At 28.6% G+C, this 27,283-nt stretch overlaps 3 protein-coding genes across 7 annotated transcripts; all 3 read right to left on the reverse strand.

Annotated features, from left to right (window-relative positions):
* Positions 1 to 68: 68 nt before the first annotated feature.
* On the reverse strand, positions 69 to 21,483 carry LOC114127633 (WD repeat domain phosphoinositide-interacting protein 2). 4 transcript variants are annotated; one of them, XM_027991927.2, is made up of 12 exons: positions 21,154 to 21,483; positions 20,766 to 20,835; positions 2,660 to 2,742; positions 2,425 to 2,591; positions 2,151 to 2,345; positions 1,814 to 2,085; positions 1,570 to 1,740; positions 1,404 to 1,511; positions 1,201 to 1,316; positions 775 to 849; positions 560 to 616; positions 69 to 397 (listed from the first exon to the last, which is right to left on the reverse strand). In XM_027991927.2, exons 2-12 carry the CDS (start codon positions 20,828 to 20,830, stop codon positions 309 to 311), a joined length of 1,398 nt encoding a protein of 465 aa, XP_027847728.1. In that variant the 5' UTR covers positions 20,831 to 20,835; positions 21,154 to 21,483; the 3' UTR covers positions 69 to 308. The 4 variants fall into 4 exon arrangements, with proteins under 4 accessions (XP_027847728.1, XP_027847727.1, XP_027847729.1 ...); XM_027991926.2 differs by lacking the exons at positions 20,766 to 20,835; positions 21,154 to 21,483 and adding an exon at positions 9,824 to 11,012; XM_027991928.2 differs by lacking the exons at positions 560 to 616; positions 20,766 to 20,835; positions 21,154 to 21,483 and adding an exon at positions 9,824 to 11,012.
* On the reverse strand, positions 13,150 to 18,485 carry LOC126548831 (tetratricopeptide repeat protein 14 homolog). Its single transcript, XM_050202377.1, has 2 exons — positions 18,348 to 18,485; positions 13,150 to 17,692 (listed from the first exon to the last, which is right to left on the reverse strand). The coding sequence occupies exon 2, from the start codon at positions 17,684 to 17,686 to the stop codon at positions 14,474 to 14,476; it is 3,213 nt and encodes a 1,070-aa protein (XP_050058334.1). The 5' UTR covers positions 17,687 to 17,692; positions 18,348 to 18,485; the 3' UTR covers positions 13,150 to 14,473.
* A 1,116-nt stretch (positions 21,484 to 22,599) lies between the features above and the next one.
* Positions 22,600 to 26,409, reverse strand: LOC114127640 (exosome complex component RRP45-like). 2 transcript variants are annotated; one of them, XM_027991936.2, is made up of 7 exons: positions 25,990 to 26,409; positions 25,586 to 25,879; positions 25,080 to 25,300; positions 24,795 to 25,016; positions 24,391 to 24,518; positions 23,556 to 23,780; positions 22,600 to 22,728 (listed from the first exon to the last, which is right to left on the reverse strand). In XM_027991936.2, the coding sequence occupies exons 1-7, from the start codon at positions 26,053 to 26,055 to the stop codon at positions 22,679 to 22,681; spliced, it is 1,206 nt and encodes a 401-aa protein (XP_027847737.2). In that variant the 5' UTR covers positions 26,056 to 26,409; the 3' UTR covers positions 22,600 to 22,678. The 2 variants fall into 2 exon arrangements, with proteins under 2 accessions (XP_027847737.2, XP_027847736.2); XM_027991935.2 differs by having other exon boundaries at positions 24,391 to 24,521; positions 25,990 to 26,390.
* Positions 26,410 to 27,283: the final 874 nt, after the last annotated feature.

The following is a 27,283-nucleotide window of genomic DNA, read 5'->3' on the forward strand; positions in this document are numbered from 1 at the left end:
AACATGAAAATCATGTACCCTACTTAACCTAGGAGTTTTTCTACTTAATAAAAAATAAAACATCAATCTACAGTTGCATACTGCATTAATGTATAATTATTGAAAATAATATTGTACAATTTGTTAACATTTTAAGCATATTATAATATATTGAGTCTTAATACTTAACATTTAAAAATATATTATTTAAATGTATTTATAAAATATGTCACAATTGTTGAAGAAAAGGCAGATCGGAAAAAATATATATAATATGAAGACAAACAATTTAACAAAAATTTAACAATACAAATGATAAGCATGCAGTTTCACATGACTGGAGGAAACTCTGAATCGTCGTTCAAGTTGAATCGATCTTCGGATACGTCAGTCAAGCTGTCAACATGATTCTCTGCATCTGTAATAAAAATAAACATGGTTAATCTAACAATATTAGATAATAATATGCGACTATATTGATCAACATTGTAATATAATATATAATGTAATATTTTGTCATTGCACGCATTTTGTTATCTAATGAAAAATTCACAAATGTTATGAGTTGTTATGACAATACCTGACAGACTGGATGAAGGATGTCCCCTGAGGGCACCAGCGTAACTTCCAACTGGATCTTTTAGGTTTTATTGTATATACAAATACACACACAGAAACAGCAGGTTCATTTGAAGGACAGCAATTTAGAGAGAAGGAATCGAGCAGCAGAAAACAAAACCAACAACGGTGTCAGTCAAACCATATTAAAATTAAGGGCAAAAACTGCATACTCACTCGCTACCGATAGTGTGCAATCCAAGCAGTCCTCAGTCATATGATTAGTGTCTAACACTACTGCAGGCCCAGTATCTGTTATAAACAATTTTAGAAACTACCAGTCAACTACTCATAACAAATGTTAAATACTTGTTATAAATGGAATAAATTGATCATTAAAACAATGTTTAATAGAATATCCAACTCATAAATTTTTAATAAATATTGTATACAATTTTGAAATTTCACCAGAATAGAAGCAACTATAGGATAATATGACATTTTTTTAAAAAAGCTTCACTATTATACTCCTCAAATTTTATTTCAATTAATTTTGGTTTGTTAGGTATGATAATTGATGTGAGTAATGATGATCAAATATTAAACTAATAGTTTTAATTGATTAATGAAAGAATCAAAATTATAGAGTTTAATTTTACAAACCTAAATTTTTATTAATTGAAGATTCTGTTTTCACATTTTTGTCTAACTTGGTTGTATTAGCCTCCTTCAATTTGATTGGTTTAGGGCTGTCCACTACATCTAATTGGCCATCCAGTCTAATACAATTCAATATGTATACATTTAATAATACAAATAATAAATAATATACAAAAATTATATAAACACAAATAATTTTTACAAACCTATGAGTACGCCAGAGAGTACATTCACCACCCTCTTCCATATCTAAGTTATAAACATATAAATATCCATGGGATGAAGCAACCAGTAACCTTAAAACTTTATCAACCCTAAAAATAAAAAATAAAAGTTATTTCAAATTTGTTTTCTAGTAAATTGATTGCTTACATCACTATAGTACAAATGTTTTTTAATCCTTGAAATGGTAGATGTATTGAAGCAACTGCTCTTCCCTGGTTGAACACATCTGTTACTTGAGTTGGTAAATAATTAGCTGATGCAGTTACTGCTTTTGACAAATATGACATCCAGCTTTGTTGTTCGTCAGGCATTTGTGGACTATATAAAACAAAACAATTTTATTATTATCCAATAAACATACATTTTTGTTAATAGTAAATTAGTAAATTACATTTCTTTAGTGTCATCCAATTTGAACACATGCACTGTTTCAGTATTACTTGATGAGCACAAGTATAAGCCATCAATACTAAACGCCAAGCTACAAATACTGACACAGCGTTTAACACCACGACGGAACTCGTACAGTTTGCCACCATCAGAAATGTTGAACACTCTAATAACTGTGCCTCGTTCACTGGCCGTCGCTATTCTATTGCCTTGATGACTAATGGCCATTGCCGCCAAAGGACTTTCATGAGCTGAGATCATGGACACGGATTGCTAAAATATAATACAATAAAAATGTCAAATTAAAAAAGTCAATGAGCTTATTATAAGATAATTACCAAATTGATGGCATCAAAAATTTGCACTTCACCAGTTGTACTTGAACCAGGATATGCCAAATAGCACAAATCACTGTTTGTGGATAGGCAGCAAAGTCCTGCTGGGTTTGGTGGAGTGTCTCTGATTGTGTGCAAGACCTTCATGTCATGTATATTGTGTATATACAAAGATTCTTCTAAACATACAACTAACCTCTGCCAAAAATAAAAAAAATATATAAGAATTAATGATTTAAAAATTACACTACACTAATACATTGTACTTTGTACTTACGGCCCTATTTAGTTTCACGCCTAGAATAGTGTTTGAGTAGCTGTAGTTACATATTTCATTTCCTTTTTTAAAATGGCACACTCTTAACTTACGTGGCGACGACAAGCTGACCACTGCAACCAAGCTACTGCTGAATAGCCTCTCCACAATACAGATGTCTTCAGATTCTGTCATAAGTTTAAATATAATTTTTACATAATTCAATATTTTCAAATAGGTATTTTAATTGACTTACCATTTTCATATATTTGGTCTAAATTATCAACGGAAGACAAAGAATACAAACGATACCCAGTCTTTGTACCAACAGCAAGAGACCTGAAACAAATTTATAATATAGGTACGTGAGAAATATTTATAAAATATTTTAGGATTTATGACTTACAAATGAACGTACATAATTATTCAAATATACGGGTGTTTATTGCAACTAGAAAAGATGTAATGAGGAATTCGTCATAAACAACATAATACGTATATTACTTTCTACAATAAGCCATAAATCCCAATGCAAACTCCACTTAACCAGACTTTTTAATCTTATACGATACTAAATAGTAAATAGTATATTAAATAAGTTTAATTTATTGTATTGCATTTGTATCCACGTATAATGTTTTAGGACGTAGCCTATTCGGCTCCGGTTTTTTACAATAGAAATTTACAAATTCATTTCCGTTTCATGCAGACTTCAAAACTATCTTAAAATAGGAGTGGTTAAAAATGTGTTGGTGTAAACTAAGTAAATTATAAAAATTATATGAAAAAAAATCATATACTGTTGTGGATTAAATTTTATTAAAATAATATAAGATTTTAGTGTTAAAAAAATGAAAAATGTATGTAAAAAAATCATACATTGGGTAATATTTTAGGCATTATTTTTTTATATAATTTATTCATATTATTTCACTCGATGAAAATTTGTCAATGACATTCCTAATGAATTCCTTTTTTTTTTTAATTTAGGTATATTGACATGACTGAACTTTAATTTAATTTTTAATTTTTTTCTATGGTAGCCGTTTAGAAATTTACTTGTTTGACGGGAGCAGTTTGGAATGAAGCAAACATTTTTTAAAATTAACAGGTATGCAAGTGTATGGGTACTAGCTGGTACTCTGCTGTACAAAAGCTGTACTCTGCTGTATCGACTGTCGAGTGGAATTCGTTATCGAATAAATCACTATAACGCATTTTATTAGGTTTGAATTCAATAATAATGAATTGTATACGACGAAAAACGATCCTAAGACTATATAAATTTTGGTAACCATCATGGTTATAACTTATAAAACAAATATTAAATAACATTGGGTTTGCGAAAACTTCCCGATTTTTCTTAATTATTTGTTTGTTTTTCCAGACTATAAAAAAGTTTTATTAAGTTATAAAGTTTTTCGGTCGGTCCCTTAATATTTCCTATAATAATCAATGTAAAAACCACCTAATAAAAACACATTGATAAATATTTTTTGGTGAGCGTTAAAGCTTATACAATTTTAAGAAATTCAATGTTTTGTTAAAAAATTACGGTTTTTGGAATTTTTAAGTAATTCTTATAAAATTTAAGTAATATTCTAATGCGACACAAAGTTCCGCTTTCAAAATAAATTACAATATTTTACTGCAAATTATTAAGCAGACGATTCTTTTGAAAATATTTACGCATTTAAATCTAAATTTGTACTATAAGTAGACTGTAGTCTATCCATTAATTACATTTTATGAGTTAAGGATAATCGTTATTAATAACAGTTATATAAAAATCAATGCGTAACATTTTATACTAATACAATATTTTAACGCATTTATATATATTAACTAGTACTGGTTAATTATTATAATTTTTTAATCATCATAATGACAATTCTTCTATAAAGTTGTTATTATCCAGTTAAACAACTTGGGAGTCATAAACTACTAGTTAAAATTTCAATTATAAATACATCGGGGTATTTGAAAAAAAAAAATCATTTTCTTAACAATTTACAATAAGTACAATATAGTTGATACACATTTGAAAATCTGGCCCTTATTATCTTTTCGGTATGCTTAAAAATGTCAAAAGTGAGAATCATAACTGAAATATATTAGGGAAAAAATAGGAGTGGGAAAATAAACATACATTTGAGTCGCCTAGGATAAGTCAAAAAATATTCATTCCATTAGTTACATATATATATATTTTTTTAAATAACTAATATATATATATATATACGAGTATATATTAAACTATAGTATTCATTTTAACAATAAAGCTTAAGAAAAAAATAACTGGAGCTTTAATCACTTAAATAAGTTCAACAGACTTCATTTATTATAGGTACACTCCATAACAGTCAAACCCTACATAATATAGCAGAACGACTTTTTATTTCGAGGTTCCTAAATTTGTTTGAATCTGAGTTGGTAAGGGGTCGGCCTAAGACACGGTTCTGAATATTATTACTTAAAGTTTCATATTATTTACCTGCGTGTATATGTTTAGGTATATTAGACAATTCAACGATTGTTCTTTCAATATAATATTATATAATAGATAAAATAATAATAATGTCATATTAATAAAATAATAACAATGCATTTATCTTATATTTTATGTATACATTGAAAGAAAAAAAATCAATTTGTTTTGAAAGTATTTTGTTAATATTGACACGTGTATACAAAAAACCTTGCATCGTGATTATGAAACATATGCACCGTCGCACCAAATGACCTTGTTAGATGCACACTGCATAGTGCACATAATAGTACACCTGTCTTGCAGTATTTGCTATGCTTCTAGTCATATTTCATTGTACCGAGATAGTTATCCCTAGTTTACCAGGCCTTGATGTTTTTAATGACGGATAAGGTAAACAAAGAGCACTGCAGTTTTTAAAACATTGCAGCGAACGTGACTAACGCTAATTCCTGGTGAACGATTAACCACAAATTATAAGTTATTATAGCACTCTTAAATCTTATAAAACATATTTTAGGTTAACATGGTTTACTTTATACAAGTGTGTCATCTAATGCGTATTTAATATTACTTAAATTTGATTCTCTGTGTGAACAACGCTATATGCGTAGTTATATTGTGTTCTCTTTTTCAAACATAATTATAATTACATTTTTTTGTGTCCATTATCAATGAAAAAAAAATATTTATAAAATGAAAATATCAGCCACGAAGGATAATATAATAAAATAATTAAAAATGCGTGATGTTATATGAATTTAATATATAAATCATAATTAGGTACATCTATTTCGAATGTAAAGGTACGATACGTGTTCTTTATTCTTCAAAATATTATAATTTTTTAAGGTGTACCTATAATAAACATAATATTCCAGGATATTGGTGGAAAATTATTAAAACATAAATCTTAATCACTACTTCAGTATACTACAGGTATCTTATAAATAAAACATGAAACATGTAAATATAAATAATATATGTATACCACACTTCTTTATACAACTTAATTTATTGCATTATGTTGATTTTTGACGTTTTTGTTAACAATTTAAATTCAATAAAACTTTTTAAAACCATTTATTTGTAATTTGTATTACACTAAAGAGGCCTTCACTTGGGGAACATGTAATTCTTTCATAATGAAAATATAACTACCTATAGGTACATAACCTAATGTTAACTGAACATATATTTAAAACAAATTATTACGCAATGCTGGTACACTTTTCAAAGCACATAAATATATTTGTAATTAATATTGTTATAATTTTTAAATTAATGTAAGCTATACTAAATAAATAGTGAACCATAATACAATTAATACTAAATATCTAAAATGAATCGATAGAAAAACAGTTTAAAAATCCTAATAATAATAATAAATGGGTATCTTAGTTAAAATAATTAAGTACTTAATTAAGAGCTTTGATACAATAACATTTTAATACAACTGTTTTTAAAAAGTTAAATATGACATCATATTATATAAAAGTATGAAAAATAATACTAACAGATATTTTATATCTGGTAATAACATAAATGAGAAAAACAGATTGAACATTGCATATGAAAGGAACGAGTCTATATTCATATACATATTTTAATATTAACAAATTAAAATATTATGAGCTATGTAAACATACCAGTTGTTATATTTTAAACACGTTTTTTTTATATTCACATATAATTACGCAATGTCAAATTTTAGCAATCGAGAAGTAAACTGTATGTTAACTGTAAGTCAGCTGTGGTTGCAGTACTTATTATCAACTATATTATGTACATTATTTTAGTTTACACCACACCATTTATGTGCATTAAAATACATGTTTCAATTGTTTCAATATTCGTGATGGTATAATGTTGTATTGTAGCAAATAAATTAAATTGATTAGCAATAATTTGTAATGCAATATTCGTATTAAACGATAAGATGAATTACGATAAAGATAACCAAAAAAAAAAAAAAACCTCCACAGAGAAGAACAATTAATTGGACAACAAAAATTATCCCATATAATTTGACGAAATTATGTTTGAACTTCTAAATCTCATCAAATATCATCAAATATACAAATATATTTACAATTAAAAAATAACCATGATGACATATCATATTGTTTACCTAATTATCATTTAACAATAACTATTTACGCATACGAAATACATTGTTATGAAAGATAATTAATTATTAAGTATTAAAATCACGTCAGACTACGTTTTTGTTTCTATTTGCCACACGTATATACTCCTCAATAAAATCACGTTCGTTTCAATATATAATATTATTATTTTTCAAATAATAATAACCACAAATCTTGTTATGACCGGTATGTTGCCCTCTATATTTTAAATGTAATTGTTTCAGCACTTCCTATATATAATTTTGAAGGTAATATATTCAAACCGAATTATTTTGTTATCTCGCAGTATTTAATCGCTTTTACGGTTACAAAATGTGTGTAATATGTAGATTATTAGTACACTTATATGACGTGTAATATCATTTGAGAATGTTAAAGGTTATTATAATTATTTTTTTTATTTATAATCAACAACGTCATAAATCGTTTCCATCAATTTCTAATAAGATAGTTAAAATATATAGGTCTATGTTTTATATAAATATATATCCATGTAGGTCTATAATTATTAATTATACAATGAATTGGTCAACCTATAAACGTAGACATTTATTATCGTTATATATTAACAATTAACATTAATGATTATATTGACATATTAGCGACAGACAAGAAATAATATACCTACCGCTCCATAAGATATAAAAATACAAAGAAGAGGCGAATTACCTTTATACGTATACATAAATGATATTGCTTTACTGCCTTTGTATATATTACAGGTTTATAAGTTATAGGTTTAAAGCCAATACATTTTAAGGAGTTACATTATAGAGATTTTAAAGCCAGTTTCATTTAATGTCATTAATTTGTTTAACTCGTATTTCATCTTTATTCAGCCATTTCAGGTCATGACAGAAAACGATAAATAAAACACTTATTATTGTATTGGAATATTTTGCTTTTCGAATTGCATCAACAGCATTATACATACAGATATGGAGCACTAAAGCTATCATAACTGTATAGAAATAAGTTACTAAACTTTATATACAGAGTGATTAACCTAACCTAACCCACACATGACTCACCTCTATTATTTTTTTCAATAATGAATTTGTTCAAATTTTATTTTTTAAGATTTTTAAGCATACTCGAGGGTCATTTCTACAATTTATGTAATGTAACAATTTCTTTTTTTTTTAATGAAAATCAGCCATTTTTCAGCAATTATTAATAAAGATGACTTTCAAAAATATCGATGTAGGTATCTAAATTTAAATTCAAACAAATACAATTTTTTATTCCTTATATGTATGCAACAACAATAATAAATCTGTGATTATGGATTTGAAATTGGTCATTATTGGACCAAGTTAGGTAAATTAACTATACTAACTAGGTAAAAAAGTAGATTCTCGTTTGGAAAAAGAATTTGTGTCTTCGAAGACACAAAATAATTGAAAATATGATGCATAAATATTCTTGAAAATCTCCAAAATATAAAACTTGAAAAATGTATTATTTAAGTAAAAAATGGAAGTGAATCATTTTGTGTTTCAAATTTTTATCAAGTTAAAACTAAATAATAATTGAACTATAAAAAATCCCTCAGATAATATGCCTGTTGTTTTTTTCTGTTAGTTATAACTATAGAATTGTTCTTTTATTTTCAATCTATAAGGTCAACTGGTCAATTACATAACTATATAACAAGTCTTCCACGCTCAATGTATACCATAAGAACCACTGAATAAAAATGCACAAATTAAATTGTGCAGGTGTGTATAATGGCAGTGTAGAAATAGAGGAAAAGTATATAACCCCACGCACAGAACAAAGTAGAGATATTTAGGGAAAGTAAATGACTACCTATATATCATTAATGTTTTATAATTTATACATATTACATACACAGCAATACACATAAGAGAATAAAAACGCGAAAATTTTAGATCATAGACCTTTACTGTATATACAATATAGGTATGATGACAATTATTGATATATAAATTAAATAATCACAAGATAAAATACATTTCTTAAAAATCAATATCAACACTACATTTTGCCATACTGGTCGACTGTGGCATATATTACAAACATGATGCAATTTATATAGATATAATATTTATTGGTTGAGCGTTTTTGAAATATCATAATTAGCTAGATGGCAAGGTAAGAAATGACTCATTGTCAGAAAAAAAAATTGTTCAAACCATTATAATAACAATCATCAAACCTTGGGTTTGTGAACCGTAACTTTGAGCCGCGTGGAAGTAAAACAAACGGCGATCGTATTGTATTATATAGTACAACAGGCTAGTCATATACAGTTCTTATAGACGTAATATTAAGGTAGGCACCTTATCTACGCATATTTTATACGAAAAAAACATTATTATTTGGATCGCATCGCGTGCGGTCGTCACAGCGTAAAAAAAACGTCAAATTTTTTAATGCAAATAACGCTGCTAAAATTTGGGATATTATTACAATTTATGACAATATACATAATATCGTTATCGCCAAACACACGATGGTTACGGATGTTACGAGTCGCAATCTTTCTCTTTATATACATGATTTATAACGGCACATATATTATGAATTTATGATATTTTAATATCATTGTGCAATACCAGTAATAACCACTAATATCCAACGAGCCCGTTCCATAATAAACGCTGTGATGAAATGGTCAAAATTCGTGTGTCTATTAATAAACTCGTGTGCATATATTATAATATTAGGTAATGTCATATTATAAATAATAACAAAAAATACGGAGTCAAATTTAAGTATCATATAATATTATATTTTATCATGTGCAAAATCGTACTTGCTCAACACTTTTTTACCAGCCGTGCCGAAACTGAAATATTTGAGTTCCAGAGCACCGTTCGACATTAAATATACAGTACCGATATGTGTGCGCTTGCGATACGCCGATTCACGGTATCGCGGCGACGAAACTCGGTTTTCGTTTTTTTTTTTAGCACATCGCGCGCGAACTTCCGCGCGGTTATCGTACGGCCGGAAAACGCTCTGACGCCACGTACACGAGGAGACCGGGTCTTAGAATTATATCGTAAAAAAAAATATAAAAAAAAAAACCGGAAAAACTATCGTATTATATTATGTTTTTTTTTTTTTTTTTTTTTTATAGCGATACCTAGAACAGTGACTGACGACGAAAAACAATATATTATTATTAAAACGGCACTGCGATTTCGTAAATATATGACAACTACGGTGCAACAGTCTCGGAGGTACCTACGCGGCGGCGGCGGCGGCCGACTATATACATATAGCGATCTTCGCGTCGAACTGCAGCATGATATCGTTTAGCACAGTTTTAAGCACTTATTAGTTATTGACCATGGCGGTGCGTCGACACTGTTACACGCTCGCACACACCCACAGAAAAGCGCGCGCGCGCACACACACACACGCACAACCGGCACAGTCGCTCGCGCGCGCACAACAACAACAACGACGACGACAACAATGACAATGTGCAGCAGCTCGTCTGCAATATACCTATGATTATATTATTATTTTTGTCGTTGAAGTATAATTGAAAATTACGATAATATACCTATAATTATAGTGTTATTTACCGGTAGAAATCTAACGAGTAGTGAATATAAAAAAATTTACAATAATATCGTGTTTTTTTGTCCAGCGATAGGACTCGGAATCGAAACGCGAACTTATAACTCGTCGGACGACCGCCCTCGGGGCTTCGCGGAGCTCAGTCGTTCCGCGGGCAGAGGCGACCGAAGTTCGGGACCGTGCCACGTATAGAGACGTGACGGCGGCAGAGTTGGTGGGGACGAGAGCGTTATTGCGTTACGCGCGCGCGATATTAGAAAAATTTCGGCGCAACGGTCCGTTTGGGACGCGTTTTTTACCGCGGCGACTAATAAAAAACGCGGTCCGCCCGAGCGAGTGACGATCGTATGTTGGAATTTCGGAGGAATACACCGACAACACCGCCGCCGAACAGTGTGCGATGTGTGTTTGGTCGTCGTTGTCGTGGCTGTCATATTATTATCATTGTGACTACATTATTACGATGCCGGCGCGGAGAATCACTTTCGCCCGACGACGATGCATTGGCGCGCAAAACTTGACCTCCAACCATGACCTGGTTAAGACGTTACCGAACGTGGAACGTGTAATTTATTTTGAACGCGGTGCCACCGCCGCCGCTATATAATCGACGGGACCGGTCCGCCTTGACGTTTAAAAATGGGCGAACAGCTGCTGCTGCTTATATTAATATAATATTATTATAATATTTTAATTCCCGAGCAAAACGCACACGCTCGACTAACGACGACGCGTAGTTTCGCCGTGTCCATTTGTTTCATAATACATAATTGCACATTCGTGTGTGTTTAGTATATTATATCATAAATTGTTATACGCTGCACGAGGTGTGTGTGATCTGGCAACACTAATTTTCACGGTCAATTTTTTTTAAATACAGACTGTAGTTCGACCGAAACGTTATATGTTTATAAGATATACCTAAAGGGTACTTCAAAAGATCAAACTATAATACTATAATATTATATACATTTATTTTTAATTTTATTGGGAAATTAGTATGATCAGTTACATTTTAAAATAGATGAGAATCGTAGATGCACAGCAGTTATTTACTCGATAGGCAATCGGTTACATAATTAATACATTTAAACCTATCGGCTATTATGAATCAACAACAAGGGGAAGGGGACACAAGACTTCTTGAGATATTAGAAGGCCACTAATGTTTTACCGTGTATATTTTATAATATTATAATTATTATAAAATATTGGGTACTTGTTTGTTATCATCTCATCATAAATAAAATAAATGATATAATAAATATATTATGTATATGAATTATTAAAAATAAATGCATTTTAATATTATGAACTAAGTATATATATAATACATGTTTTATCATAATTAGAATGGAGGCGAGAACTTAGATATTATGCATATAAGATTATAGTTTCAAATGCATTTAGTTCCCCAAGACGAGTCTCCACATAAATTCTACCAAATATAATTTCAGAAAATGTCTTTTCATTCCACAACCCTTTTTATTTCCCCATTTAGCAGAACTTCACAAACTATCGATGTTTTGGATGTATGCCCTTGAGTTCGGATCAACAAAAATATAACTTTAGTTAACAGTATTATGTTGGAAATTGTCCCCCTTGCTGCAAATTTTTTTAAGCTTTCCAAAAAACTGACAAAATTATTGAGCTTGATCTTATATCTATATATTTTTATAAAAGGTAACAATGTAGTTTTCCCATTTTCCAAAAAATACATCATTATCCTGAGCTAAATACGATAATAATTGTAGGTACAAAAATGGAACACTATACGGAGGAGTGATAACAAAAAAGTACCAAATATTATACACGTATATAAATGAAAATTCCTAAAACCTACCTATTTTTATTTTTCATATACCTAGATAAAAATATCTATTAAAAAATAAAACACCTAACAAAAACTAAGTAATTTTTTTTAATTTAATACCTACTTTGAATATGAATTATATAATATATTTAATAATAAAATGAAAATACAATTAAAAATAAATCTTTTTTAATTCTTATTGGGACCTCAAACATTTAAATCTGGGCATATCTATTATCAAATAAATATAATATGCTATCAGTCATTAATTGTTTACCTCTGTTGACTGTAAGTGTATGATATATATATATATAACAATGGAATGCAGTTGTAACTTTATTTCATTTACCAATCCGCTTAAAAAGTTGTTCAAACAAATTTGTCACTGTAAACATACATTAATTGGTTAGGGCGTTTTAATAAATTATATTACAAAACCATTTTGCAAACAAGACTTAATTTATTTCAATTATTATTTATTTTATTTAATGTTTTAGTTTGACCCATTTAAACAATACCAAGTATTTCTTAAAACTATTTTTTTCATTTAAATGAGATTCTCTGCTTCCCACATTAAATTTAATGCATGATATTATAATAAATTAATAAAACCTAGGTACCTACTCATAGATTATAAATCATAATAGGTTTATCACTAATAAGCAACAATATAGGGTAGAGAAGTACTTCAAGTACTTGGAATACAATATTATGTACAAAAATAAAAAACAAGGTAATTAAATATGTCAATTAGTATTTATATTCTTTAAATATTTTTTTTTTACTTTTAAATAATGTATAGTGTAACATTAAAGATAAAATATATACCTAAATATTAGAAATACGACTAGCATAGCTACCTTGATAACCTAACCTAACCTGAGGCTACACCCCATGAATGCTTAATTAGATTACTGGTCACTCAGTGGGTAGGTTTGATTATAAATAAAATAACTATAATTATAACTGATAAGTGATAAATAATAATAATAATAACAAGATATTAATACTGTTGAGTGCTAAGTATAAACACTAAACAGCATAGAACACACACAATTTAGTTAGTTTCAGAGTGCTCAAAAACACCACTGAACTTTATATAATAATCATAAATAAATATTTTCTTTGATACATATTATCTATAAAATATGAATTTATGACACTATTCATTTTGTTATAATTATCATACATTCATTCATATCAGTCTTAACAAAAATAATGTCAACCATGAAATATGAGTTGACTATTTGTAATTAGTTATGAATAGTATAACTTGTACTTTTCAATTTATTGTAATATTTACAAAAATAATAGGTAGTAACGTCAGTAAAAAAATCAAAATTGAAAATAATTTATGTTCAATGATGTTTCAACTAATAAGGTAAATAAAGATGAAGGTACAAATAGAAAATTGATTATTTTAAAAAGTTTTTATATTATTAAAAATAGTTTTATACAAAGATAAAATACCCCGTACAAACAACTCAAATACTATGATATTATAACACTAATAAGAACTAATATTAATTTTATTAATTTTGTACTGTAGTTCATAAATTTTAATAATTATTTAATTATATTTTTTAGAACTTGATTAAAATAAATAGTATATAGGATGGTACAAAATGTGTTCTCTGAACAAATAAGAGAAAAACATTTTAACTAAATTCTAATCTTTTTTATTAAATATATGAAATACAGTCTGTCTTTTTTTTATCAATTAATAAAATAAATTTAAACACTGATGTTCTTATATAAATTTGAAGAGTCTACTAAAATGTATGTATAATTTTAATTATTAATTTAAAATATGAGTTTAAATGAAAGCAAACTATTATATAAGCCCAAAATTAACTTATATGTATATCAAAGCAAATAAGAAATCTAAAATTGTAGTATTCAATTACAAAAATCTTAGTTTTAAATGATTATTTAATTAAATGTGAAAATATTAAAAAAAAAAGAAGATATAATTTAAAACATAAATAAAAATATGTCTAGTGAATGTTTGCGTAAAATAAGTAAACCATCGAATATAATTAAATTGTCAGCTTTGTAATTTTATTCAATGGATCCTTCATCGTGGTCTTGTGAATTTCTATTACCATTATCATTGCTATCAAGTTGCCATTTATTGGTTTCAGTAGTTGGTTCTGGTGGAGTTTTGGGCTTATTATTAGCAATATGTTGTTGATCTTCACCACTACCAGAATAACGTTTTCTATATTCTTTTGTGGAATTTTTGGATCCACTACGACTCTTACTACGACTACGACTACGACGATTTGGTGAACCAGAGTAACTGCGCCTTTCATAGTGTCGATTTCTATCGTATTGTCTAGGTCTATAATGGAAGAATCGTTGCCTTCCACCACCTCTTTGACCTCTATTATTCCAGTTATTATTATAGTTATTATAATTTTGACGGTGGACATATCCTCCACGATGTTGGAAACCACGATTCTGAAAACCACGATTATGATGATTTTGATTTTGAAAACGTGGTTTATAGTATGTACCACGATTACGATTATTGTAATATGGCATGCGATTACGATGATGTATGGAACGAGAACGTGAACGCGAACGAGAGTATGAATGCGAAGATGAACGGGAACGATTTGAACGTGAAGAAGAATAACGTCTATGACGAGGATATGATCCAGAACGACTCCTAGATTTTGACTTTGATGTCTCTTTGGGCTTCTTTTTAAATGGAGACTGACTTGAACGATTTCCAGAACTTCTACTTCTAGAATAATTTATGCGCCTCTTAGATGCTGATCGGCTACGTGATCTTTGCTTGTTAGGACTTATATATGATTGCTTTTGTTGAAACTCCATATTATTAATATTATTTTCAGAGACTGGATGAGTTGACGGAGGTAAATTAAAATATCCTTTGTTGTTTGTATCATACAAAGTAGGAGATGCATGCTCTGTATTATTAGTATCATTATTATTTGATGACTGTGTTCTGATTAACTCATGATTAGCAGGCAATATATGATTGTTGTAGTTGTAAGCAGGTAAATAATCAATAGGCTCCTTCTTCTTGACCTTAACATAAGTTGTAGTTGTAGTAGGTAATTGCATTTTAAATTTAGGTGTTGGAATCAATGATGGATCTTCATCATATTTATAAGTATTTGGCATTTCTACGACTTCATTTGCTTTAAACATATCTGGTTGTTCATTATCCTTATCAATAACATTTTGATCATTGGAGGGTTTATCTTGTTTTACATACTTTTTAAAGAATAAGGAGCCTTCTTTTAAATTTGATAAATTTGATTTAACACTCTCCGGATCAGGGAGACTGGATTTTTGGATAATTTGCTGTTCGTTATCAAATGATTGTTCAATAAATTTGTGTTTTTTTGATTTATTTTTTTTATGATGATGTTCCTGATGATCCTTTGCATTTTTCTGCTTACCTTTAGAATCTTTTTTCTTGTGTTTATGAGATTTCTTTTTATCTTTAGATTTTTTTATTTTTTTATCTGCCTTTTTTTCTTCATTTTTTAAGGCATAAGCATCTTGTAATAATTTTTGAATATTAATTCCAATTTGTTTACTTTTCTTTATTTTGTTTGATTGACTTAATAGTATTAACTTTTGGATTCTTTCTTCAATATCACTTTCTTTTTCTGCACCCAATTGCTGCGATTGAGAATTTTCTGGTGCAATAAATGAAGGATTACAAGGTAATCCGCCTCCATTGGTACTACTCCCATCCATCATTGCCAAGCGCTTACTAAATGGTGATAAAGATCTCTCTTTAGTATCTACTTTTTGTGAATCATTACCAGATGAACCATCACTTGAACTATCAGAAGAAGACGTGTGATCAGAATCACTATCAGAGGAACTATTACTTTCTTCATCTGAAGAACTTCCGGAACTTGAACTATCACTTGAGCTGCTGTTGCTATGATTAGAACTGCTGCTACTACTTGCTGATTTTTCTAAATCAGTATCAATTTTCTTTTTTGACAAACTGTCATGAGTATTCATAGACATTGATTTTCCAACTAAAAGGTTTGTTTTGAGATATTCAATAGATGCTTTTGCTTCGTCATGATCAGGTATTATAAGTAAGCATTCTTCATAATATTGTAAAGCATCTTCCAATTTATTTTGTGACTCTAAGGTTCTAGCATACCCCATTAAAGTTTCACCAAGATACTTACGACCATTAACATGTTTCGGATTAATTTTTAAGGCAGATTTTAAATCTTCAATTGCTTTTTGAAAACGGCTTAGATTGGCATATAAAGCACCTCTAGCTACATAAGCTTCAACATTTAGAGAGTCTATAGTCAATGCTTTATTTAAGCATAAAAATGCTTCAGAGTGTTGTCCAGCTTTAAAATATTTAATTCCATCAGAAACACTTTGAATAGCCCATTGAGCAGACTGAACTTTACGAAGTTCTAATGCAGTTTCTTTTTCTGGGAAGCTCCCTGACAAAGAAGGTATAATTGAATATCTATCATCAAACAAACCTGTTATTAACTCCAAATTACAAATATTTGATGGATTTTTAAATCCCGTAGATTTTTGTAACATTGAGTCATATGAATCATCATATTTACCAGCATGAAACAATTTAAATGTTTGGGGGCAATTTTCCATGTTAAATAAGCCAAGCAATTCTTTATACTTCTTATGGCACTTCACTCCTTTTATTCCACAAACTAATTTACAAGCTTCAGGTACTACTTCTAATACTTCACAGCACAAATTGTCTCCAATACTAAGACCAGGAAGAGATGCTTGACAAAAGCCACGAACATTAATATCAGAAACACACCTTATAGGCTCAGTATAAGTGCATAATACCTTTAAAATTAATCCAGAGATATTTTTTGAAGATATTGAGGTAATTATGATTTCGCCTTCAGAGAGTTCGCTTAAGAAATGTTTTAACTTCATCTCTTTATTAGTATATCCGAATGCTTCATATGGTGGCATTACAGTAAATGAGTTTATTTCAAAGTCTTCACATTGTTTTTGCTTATTGTTAGCCAACAACTCGACATTAAAGAATGCCTTTGAATTATTTGCAATAAACTTATGGAGTTTCAACTGTTTTTCATTATCCAAATCATTAGATATACTATTTCCATTTGCATAGGCTGGAAAACTTAGGGTAGAAAGTCCAGTAAATTCTCCGACATCACCATATTCACTTCTTAGTGCTTCTTGTAATTTCGGCCCATGAAATTGAAGAGCAGTATACAGCAAATCTTGATCCAATTCAACCTCCATTTTTATCTGAAAATAAATAAAAATTAGATTATTTCAATAAAAAAAAAAACTCGAAAATAAACTTAGTAGTAAATATTCAAATATATTTAAAAAAAATAAAACATCTAAAGATAAAGTTAAATACATAGTAAAATAAAATGTTATTCATTATAACAAAGCAAGGCTATATTATTTATTGATGCGTGATACATATTTTAATATTTATATAACTAAAAAAAAAAAGGCCAGAAGTTGATCAACAAGATATAAAACAAAACTATTAAATTAATACAGATACATTCAACTGTGTAGGGAATAGTATATGAAACATGATAAGAGCTACTGAACTTTATTGATTATGACACAAAACCATGGTAACTCAACTTCCTTAAAATGATTTTTCACATTGTTCTAAATTAAAAATCATGTTAAACAAATGTTAAGAGTTTCTGAAATAAAATGACGTTATAATTAACAATATATTATTGTATTTTTCACTTCAGTTTTAATCAAGAGTTAACTAATAGTTGTATTATTGTTGTTGATCAGCTTTGCCTCACAGATATTAAATACTAAAAATGTAACAAAAATTCTAACAGTTTTATTTATTTATTTCTTATTGGTTAAATGTAAGATAAAGTTCTATAAAAAAATAAAAATAGGTACTTAAACTGTTGTTTACCTGGAATATTCTCAGTAATAACGATGAAGTGAATAATAATTTTTACGTAGATTTGATAACAACCGAAAACTTGGCACTAATTAAATACTTATCCAAAATCATATTTTTCAAAAAAACATGAAACCACAAAAACATGTTCATTAAAATTTAAAAAAAAATATATATAATTTCGAAAAATAACTTATCACAATTTTAATATCTCTAGATTAAACTCAAGTGAAAAATGTTTAATTACTTTCACTAATTTGATAATTTACTGAAATCATTAGGTACCTTTATTGATAATATTACCTTGTTGTGTATAATATTTTTGATGAAATTTCTACATTAACGTTAATTTTATATAATTCTATTTTAATAAAAAGTAGTATAAAAAATGAAAAAAAAAGAAGTTTTTAATTAAAAAAACAAAAACTAACAGCCTTATAAATGCAATACAAATTTACATGGCATTATTCAATAATAATAATAAATATAACAGTTTTAATATTTGTTATCATGGTTACGTGGCATATTTTTGAATAAAAGTTCTTTACAAGCAAATTAACTTTTAATAAACACAATAATAAAGTAACAGTAATAAATTGCCTACTGTATTGTTATTTTTAATATTTAATATTAAAATTAAAATTAATTGGATACAATAATACAACTCAACTCAATAACTCAATTAAAGCTTAAGGAAATATAAAAATGTGAACTTTTAAATATAAATAAAAAATATCGTAATTAAATTTATTATACAATAAAAATAATTTTCTTTAACATTAATACTTATTTTTACCTTCATTAGGAACAGTTAATCGCTCAATTAATTGAAGTTTAAGGTGTAAGTGTGATTGTATTGACTATCATAATTCATCATAGACATTAAACTATAAAAAATTTAATTTAATAATCTCAAGAATTATAAAATTGGATAAGTACCTACTTAATAAAATAATTGAGTTAGATATATAAAAACTTAAGCAGCTAAACTAAATTTATAAGCCAAAAAAATAATATATATTATAGCAAAGTAAATTAATAAATTTAACTTATAAAGAACAATTATTTTAATTGATAAAATTTAAGTAGGTATATAATATCATACCCATAAAAATTATGTATGTAGTATTTTATAAAGGTATATAAAATATTTTAATTTACCTATATGGCTATACACATAAAGAATTGACATTGTTAACATGTAAAATTAACAGACATTCTTTTTCAAAGGCTAATGAATATATTAGCAGCTTATGCAAATCTTTAATTTATTATTCAATAGCTTAAATAAGATAAATAAATAGTCAACATCCAATCACTTCACTTACAACTATTACTTTTAAATTAGTTAACAAAAAATGAACATTATAATGATATAATAAAGTATAAATAATAATGGAAACAATATTTAATTTAAGTATCTATGGTAACACTATTGTTTTATGCTTGAATGAAACAGTATACATTAACCGCAGATGTATTGTGGAGTAATATTCAAAATAGCATTATGTAAAATTATAATTATATTTAAAATGTATTTAAATAAAAACTTAATTACCTAGTTTATGTCACATAAAAATTATGTGTAATACCATCTTAATTATAGTAGTATAGTTAAAAATGTTAAATGAACTAAAACTCTTATAAAACATTCATATGATAGATTTTAATATTAAAAAATAAGTAATAAGTATGTACAAATAACTCTGCAGGACAAACTCAAATTTTTAGTTATTAGGTATATATTATAAATAAAACCAAAAATAGTAGTATTATAATTGCAAATATGTGTATCATGACGACTTTTTAAATTTAAATTCAAATTAATATTTCATGGTATTAAACATTAAATTCTATTAAAATCACAACACGGGTACCGTAATGCAATAAGTATTTCAATACACCTATTATTTACTAACCATTATATCAACCCAAAACAAATAGATTTACCTAACACCATATTTACTATGACAAAACACATACCTATATAACATTTAAAAATACTATAACCTACTTAGTAGCAGCGAGTCGACTCCAATTAACGTCAGAGTTTAACGAAATATAAAACTTAAGCAAATCGTCATTAACGATTACAAAACGGATAGTTCGTGTGAACTATACACTTTGCATATTATTATAATCGTAAGTAATACCTACAGAATAATATATATAACGCACAACGGTCTTTAAAAAACGCATTTACAATGTACATTTGTATCTCGCGATCTCTTACATTGTACCAGACAAAAATATAAATAATGCATCATTAGCCGTTACAGTAACTCAACGTGTTAATCGTGGCGGCAGAACGGCAGAGAACGTCTGTCGTTCGGGTCGCAACGACAAAAGTAAGCACAGTGGACGCGCGGCGGACGTTAAGCAGCGGCGCAAAGGCGCGCGGTTTTATACTTGGAAGAAACGTTTACTTACGTGCTGTCTTGGTTAAAGTTGATAAAGTACAAGCGTTCGTTCAGATCAGAATTTGAGAGGTTCATTTAGCCTGAAACATACCGAACAAACGTTTGTGATGTGATCGTGCGACGACAAGGGCGCGGGCGGTGGAAGGGCTCCGACCGCGAGTGGCCGGGAGAGGGGTCGACGTTAGAACGTAAACAACAAATGTCAATTATTATTTTTTTGGTTTACACATTGGGTCTGGCGAACGGGACGCCGGCAATGACGGGGAGAAAATAAAAATCGGGTCCGTTCGCGAAATACTGCGCATGACCTTGGGCGGTTATTGATAATTTTCGGTCGTCGGGTAAACAACGGAGCGCGCGACTATCATTTCGCCCGCATTATTGTTGTTATTACTCACCAGCGATTCATGAATCTGTTGCCAAGATTATGCGGGTTGAAACCGCACCGCACACCGTGTGAAGTCTATGATACGTGCAGACGATCTCCGTCTTGTAGCGCAGCAAACGTACGGCGACGATGGTGGTAAAAAAATGACTGTTCGAATGAAAAAAAAAAAAAAAATAAAACACTTTCGTTGAGCGACCACGCTAAACGTGACCGAGTGCGAGCAGAACAATAGAGAATGAGTAGGCAATTTGCCCAGGAACCGCGGAACAGGCAACTCGGTGTACACTCGATATTGTATAGTCGATAGTCGATACACGGGCACCAGACGGACCAACAACAAGAACGACGAACAAAAACAGTGGTCGGCGGCGGCCGTACAAAATGGTCATACACATGGTTACAGTGCAGACAACTGCTACGGTCGCGGGCGCGTTGTGTAGGCGGTGTGACCGCGACGGGTCTTGCGAAAAACACCATATCGCGCATGACTAAATAAATGTATTTACCTACTTATTTATTTAGTCATGATATCGCGTGCTTACATTGGATTATTTGGATTTAAATTGCCACGATATTGCACGGGATATTCGTATTGATAATTAATAATATTATTACACTTGTGACTTAGACGGTCATATTGATTTTTTAATTATAAATTAAATACTTCACGATTTAAGCTTGCGGCTGCTAATTTAGCTGCCGTTGTACATTATAAATTCGTCGACAGACAAACTCGAATTATTCAATTTTAAAAAAAAAAATTCTAGCTTTATGGAAGCAAATTTTGTATCACATCATATTATGAATAATTACTCGTTAATCATTACGTTGATAATTTGAATGATTTTTAAAGTTATTATTTTTATTATTTATTTTAAATAAATATTCATTTTTATATCTGTTAAGGATTACATAGGTATTCGATATTTTATTGTGTATACTCTATAGGTTAGGTATTGTATTGTAATAAGAACAAACCAAAGTTGGAGTAATGGCAGTTTCAGATCATAGATTCGACCAAAATTAAGACATAATAAATATAAATATAAAATATGTATATTAGTATAGCAATCTGTAATCTGACAACGGTCAATATTTTAGTTGAAAGGACTAAAGCCTTAAGCCTTTAGGTAAAAGGTCTAAGGCCGTGGTTGAAAGTCAAATAAATTAATTTTGGCATTTTTGATAAACCTTAAAATAGTGGGTAAAATAATATTTTTCAGTTGTTTTTAAGTTATTAACCCTTTAACTCTTAAGTTATTAAAAATAAAAACTAAGTCACCATGGTGTACCTAAAAAAGTAGGTAACTTAGTTAAAGTGATGAGTAACCACTCACCCATACTACATTTAATAATTAATACAATACATTACACCATAATATACTACTAAAGGTACTAATACAAGTAAATTATTTAATTAAATAATTTAAAAAAAAACATAATATATATATATATATATATATATATAAAATACAGTTTAATAATATAATTACAAAATGAAATTTTTACTCATAATTAAATATTTGTTTCCTTGTTTAATCCAAAATGATGGTACCTGTGTCACTATTTTCATCATCAGAAACAACTAAAACAATATAAAAATAAATTTATTAATTCAAATTGATTAAAAATAATAATCAAAGTAAGAGATTTAAATTCCTTAAACAATGATAATATGAAGTATAGACTAATAACTAATAATAACTAAGGTACTTTTCAGTTTTGTAAATAATTATTTAATTTGCCATTGTGGAACAATATATTTCTATTTTGTTCTCGCAAAAATCTATAGATATAAATGCTTTGGCCCACTAATACATATATTTGACAACTTTTAAAAATAGCAATTTTAACTCAATTCAATTTACATTTTTTACACCATAACTTGTTTATAATCTGTCTAATAAGAGATCAAGACTAGTTCTACTATTCAAGGGTATGTGAGGATTCACAGAAAAAACAATTATTGTCAGGCTGCTGTGTGTTCTATGCTGGATAGAGTATAAACTTTTTAAGAGCTTAAGTACTAGTTTCTTAAGAGAATGCTTCATTCACCTGTGTTGTCTCTGTCTTACAAACATACAACAAAGTAAATAACGTTTCAAGTGGGCAAGAACCACTGGAACTATATTTCAAGTTAAACAACCTAATTTTTATATTATAAAAAGGAAAAAACTGGTTATGAAATATAGTTCTTAATTTTTTGATATCAGTAATAAGAAAAATGTTCTAATAATTTCAAAATCCATTATTTTTATGTTTTTCAATCTTGAGCAACTTTTTTTATACTGTTTAACTTTGAAAAACAAAAACAACACATGTGGGTGAAGCATTCTCTTACACTTACAAATAATTCAATGAAAATATGAGCTTAATAAAATAATTATATTTTACAAGACCCAAAATACTTACCATACTTGCCAATAACAGGTCTAATATCATCTAATTTATAATGACTAACAACTTCAACACTCTCATCACTTGATGATGATTCACTACTTTCAGGATCAATTACAATTAAATCGTCATTTTGTTTATTTTGTTTTACATCTTTTATTTGTTGTAAATTATTATGAGAAGTTGTGAATGCAGTTCCATCAGTTATCTTAACCACTTCTTGATCAGCATCCATTTTTTCTACAACACAAAAATATTTTAGAATGCTTATCAGTTATTTTAAATACATAAATTAAAGAGTTAGATATATACAAAAAATCTTAATTGTTTTGTAACTTTGCAACAATAGTTTTATCTTTTGATGCTTATAAGTATAATATATTTTCTTTTTTCAACTTGCAAATATTTAAATTTTTAGATTGAAATTCAAATAATAAAGTGTATTACAGTTATTAAAATAAGTCAGTCATAACTACATTCAAATTTTATTATATTAAATTTAAATTTTATAAATATATTTATTATTATAAACAAAATTTTCAGTATTTTGTAATTTATATCATTATTACAAGTCTATAATTATTTTTATTTTTATAATATAAGAATTATTTAGTCAACATTTTAAACAAACATAAATCTAGTAACTCCAAATTCATTCAATTAATCTTCAAGAAAAGCAAATTAAAATGTTTACTGTGATATTATAACAAAATATATTTATAAGTTAGGTAAAATCAAGATAGTAAATAAATGACATAAATCATTTTAAAAAAAGTTTTAGAGCCATACACTTTCAATTAATCTTGTCAACTGTTGTTTTCTAGAAAAATAAATAAATAAAATACTATACCATCAGTCTCTTCTATTTTATTTTCTCGATTGGATGGACCGATAAAATTGAATTTATCAGACAAACATAATTTTAGACCATTATCTTCAGAAACGGCTGGTTCTAGACCTTTAACTGATTTACTAGAACTGCTAAAACAAAAATAATAAATATAATCAAATGCAAAGATTAGATACCAGTTTAATTGACTAATCATTTAATAAAACCAAAAAAAATTAATTATTTATATTCATAAATTAGATTAAAATTTAATTTTCTTTAGATTAGATTAGATAACAAAACCTGTTACATTTGTAATAAGACCACATAGTATTATTAAGAGATGTTGATAACGCCCTACAATAATATTATAATTTAAAGTTTAAGTAGTTTAGTCAAAACATTTTAATTATTATTAATCTTACCGATTTTCAATATCAATTTTTATAGCTGATTTTATTTTATCTACAAGTTTAATAGCCATGGAAGCTGCCTGATTGGAACAGTTCATGAGAAGATCCTGACTTAAAGAAGCACATCCTTCAATGTCAACACCACACATTTCTCTATGGTTGTTAAAACAAATAGACAATTTGTTATCGCAGACTTTATCTTCCAGAAAAGATGGATCCAAAATAATAAAATCGCTAAAATCAAATCTGAATATTAATAATAAAAAAAACTATGAATAATACAAAAGAAAAACATACTATTTTTCAAAAATTGCAAAATTTACAATTACTGGATGATGATGAAGTGATAATGGTATAGGATCTCTCTCTGAACTAGAATAGACAATTACTTTTTCTCCAGTTGACATCACATCAGGATGCCGAAAATGCATTAATGCTGCTAAAGTTGCAATTGAACAACATCCTAAAGTATTACCATCCATATTCAAAACACTTAAATCTACTTTGATTTTCCACACCTAGAAATATTTAAAAATTTATTTAAGTACATACAAATATATATTTATTTGATCTTTGAAAAAATTATTGCCTAACACACTTATCAATAATACATTTTTATGCTGATAAATTTATGTATTTATTGTAGTTTAAAGTATCTTTGAATCTAAACATTCAAAAAAAATCTTTGTTATTATTTTGTCGCTGCTACTTTCTAAGCATATTAATTTTATACGTTTTTATAATTTAGATCTATTTAACATAATTAATTTAATTTCAAAGAATAAAAAAAAAATTGATCATACTTTTTCCTCAGCAATAATACATAATGCTTCAAGATCTATACATTTTGAATCTTTATAAAATCTTTCTAAAACTTGATTAATTTTTGTTAGATCATTAAGCTTGTCATCTCCTGCTAATTCAGCAGATATTTGTAGTACACCTTCATTTGGACGACTATTGTTAGGTTGATATATTTCACAGCTAACTTGAGCAAAGACACGTGTACAGCCAAGTGTTACTAGACAATTACCCCAGTCCAATCCAAATTCAATTTTTAATGGTCTATATTCATCTCTTTTACGGCCATCAAGACGCTAAAACAAAATATTTAGAAAAAATTTTATTTAAATTTCAAAAGACACACTCAACTAAATGATAAAAATGTGAAACAAAACTTCAAATAGGTAAGTAATAAAGAACTCACAATTTTTTGAGATGCTGCTTCCAATATGAAGAGTTTTTCACAATCTGATACAGGATTTAAATTCATCGTATTAGGTAAACTTGAGAACTAATTGCAGTTTTTACTGTTTATTAAAACAATATTTTCTGTTTAGTTTTTACTCTTATCTCTAATCGACTATTTTAATATACGTTGAATATTTTTAAATTATTTAAGAGATAAACAATATGTATGTCTCATTTCAGATGTCGTATTCAGTATTTCAGTCGGTACTCGCCACTCGGTAATCCAATTGCTTCTGTTTGTCTGTGTTGTTACCTCCACAAAAACACGCGGTTGCCGGTTAATGAATATTTTCAATTTTGTAAGAGACCCGAGTTATCACGATTTAAGAAAAATCGTTGTTATGATAGAATGATATGATATCATTTTTCAAACAAGTGCTTATCACTCGAATATGACTTTTGCCCACGAACTAAGATATACCTTATATATATCTTATGTATATCTTAGTTCGTGCTTTTGCCTATAACAGCCCTATTACTCTATGCTACAGCCTTAAAAGATAGAACTGTAAAGTTCCCAAGTATTTTAGGTCTAAAAACCTTGCCTAGTGCCTACATTCTATCGAATGCCCCCTTCTATTCTTTTAATACCTTCTATTAAAGTTAGCCTAATTAGCCTATAGATACAATCATGACAAAATATCTATATATATAAGAGAAAGTATACTTTACCAATAATCAACGTACAGCCAAAACTACCGTACGGATTTATTTGAAATTTTCAGGATATGTACTTATTACTATGTATAGGCGCACTAAGAAAGGATTTAATGAGAATTTCGAAAAATCCTTTCTTAGTGCGCCTTTTTTTTTTTTTTTTCTGTTTGAACCGAAGACCGGGAGGGAACCTCTTTCGCATTGCTTCCTCCCGGCCGCCATCGTTTATTAACATAAGATAAATTTTACAGATATTTATATTAACAATGCGTACTGGTTAGTCCCCTTAGGGTGCACATAAAAACTATAATTACATAGGTAACAGCAAAAAAAATATTACATTATTGGCTTATGGCTTAATTGTTATGTTCTGGTGGTGATTGTCTTGGCGGGCCGATCTCATTCCGCCGCCCTAGACATCGCGTACTGTTCGACTGCAGTGATCGTCGTTCCCTCCCGTGATGTCACAGGTGGAAGGATGAAGAACGTGGTCGGTGACACCTCCGACGTTTCGCTTGGTCGCGAGATTCGGAGAGAAGCTGACCGTTCTTCACCGTGGACCCCGGTTTGCCGGGTAGCCGGTTAGGCGTTCG

Source organism: Aphis gossypii, chromosome 1, assembly GCF_020184175.1.
Source record: "Aphis gossypii isolate Hap1 chromosome 1, ASM2018417v2, whole genome shotgun sequence".
NCBI lineage: Eukaryota > Metazoa > Arthropoda > Insecta > Hemiptera > Aphididae > Aphis > Aphis gossypii.

Bases quoted from the DNA above. Each gene is read 5' to 3' on its own strand.
- LOC114127633 (XM_027991926.2), bottom strand. From the start codon at position 9,891: ATGTCGAACGGTGCTCTGGAACTCAAATATTTCAGTTTCGGCACGGCT. The intron at 1,512-1,569 runs GTAAGCAATCAA...TTTTATTTTTAG, and splicing joins AACATTTGTACTATAGTGAT to GGTTGATAAAGTTTTAAGGT. The intron at 398-559 runs GTATTGTCATAA...TTTTTATTACAG, and splicing joins TCCTTCATCCAGTCTGTCAG to ATGCAGAGAATCATGTTGAC.
- LOC126548831 (XM_050202377.1), bottom strand. From the start codon at position 17,686: ATGGAGGTTGAATTGGATCAAGATTTGCTGTATACTGCTCTTCAATTT.
- LOC114127640 (XM_027991935.2), bottom strand. From the start codon at position 26,055: ATGAATTTAAATCCTGTATCAGATTGTGAAAAACTCTTCATATTGGAA. The intron at 25,301-25,585 runs GTATGATCAATT...AAATATTTCTAG, and splicing joins GTATTATTGCTGAGGAAAAA to GTGTGGAAAATCAAAGTAGA. The intron at 25,017-25,079 runs GTATGTTTTTCT...ATTTGATTTTAG, and splicing joins TTTGCAATTTTTGAAAAATA to CGATTTTATTATTTTGGATC.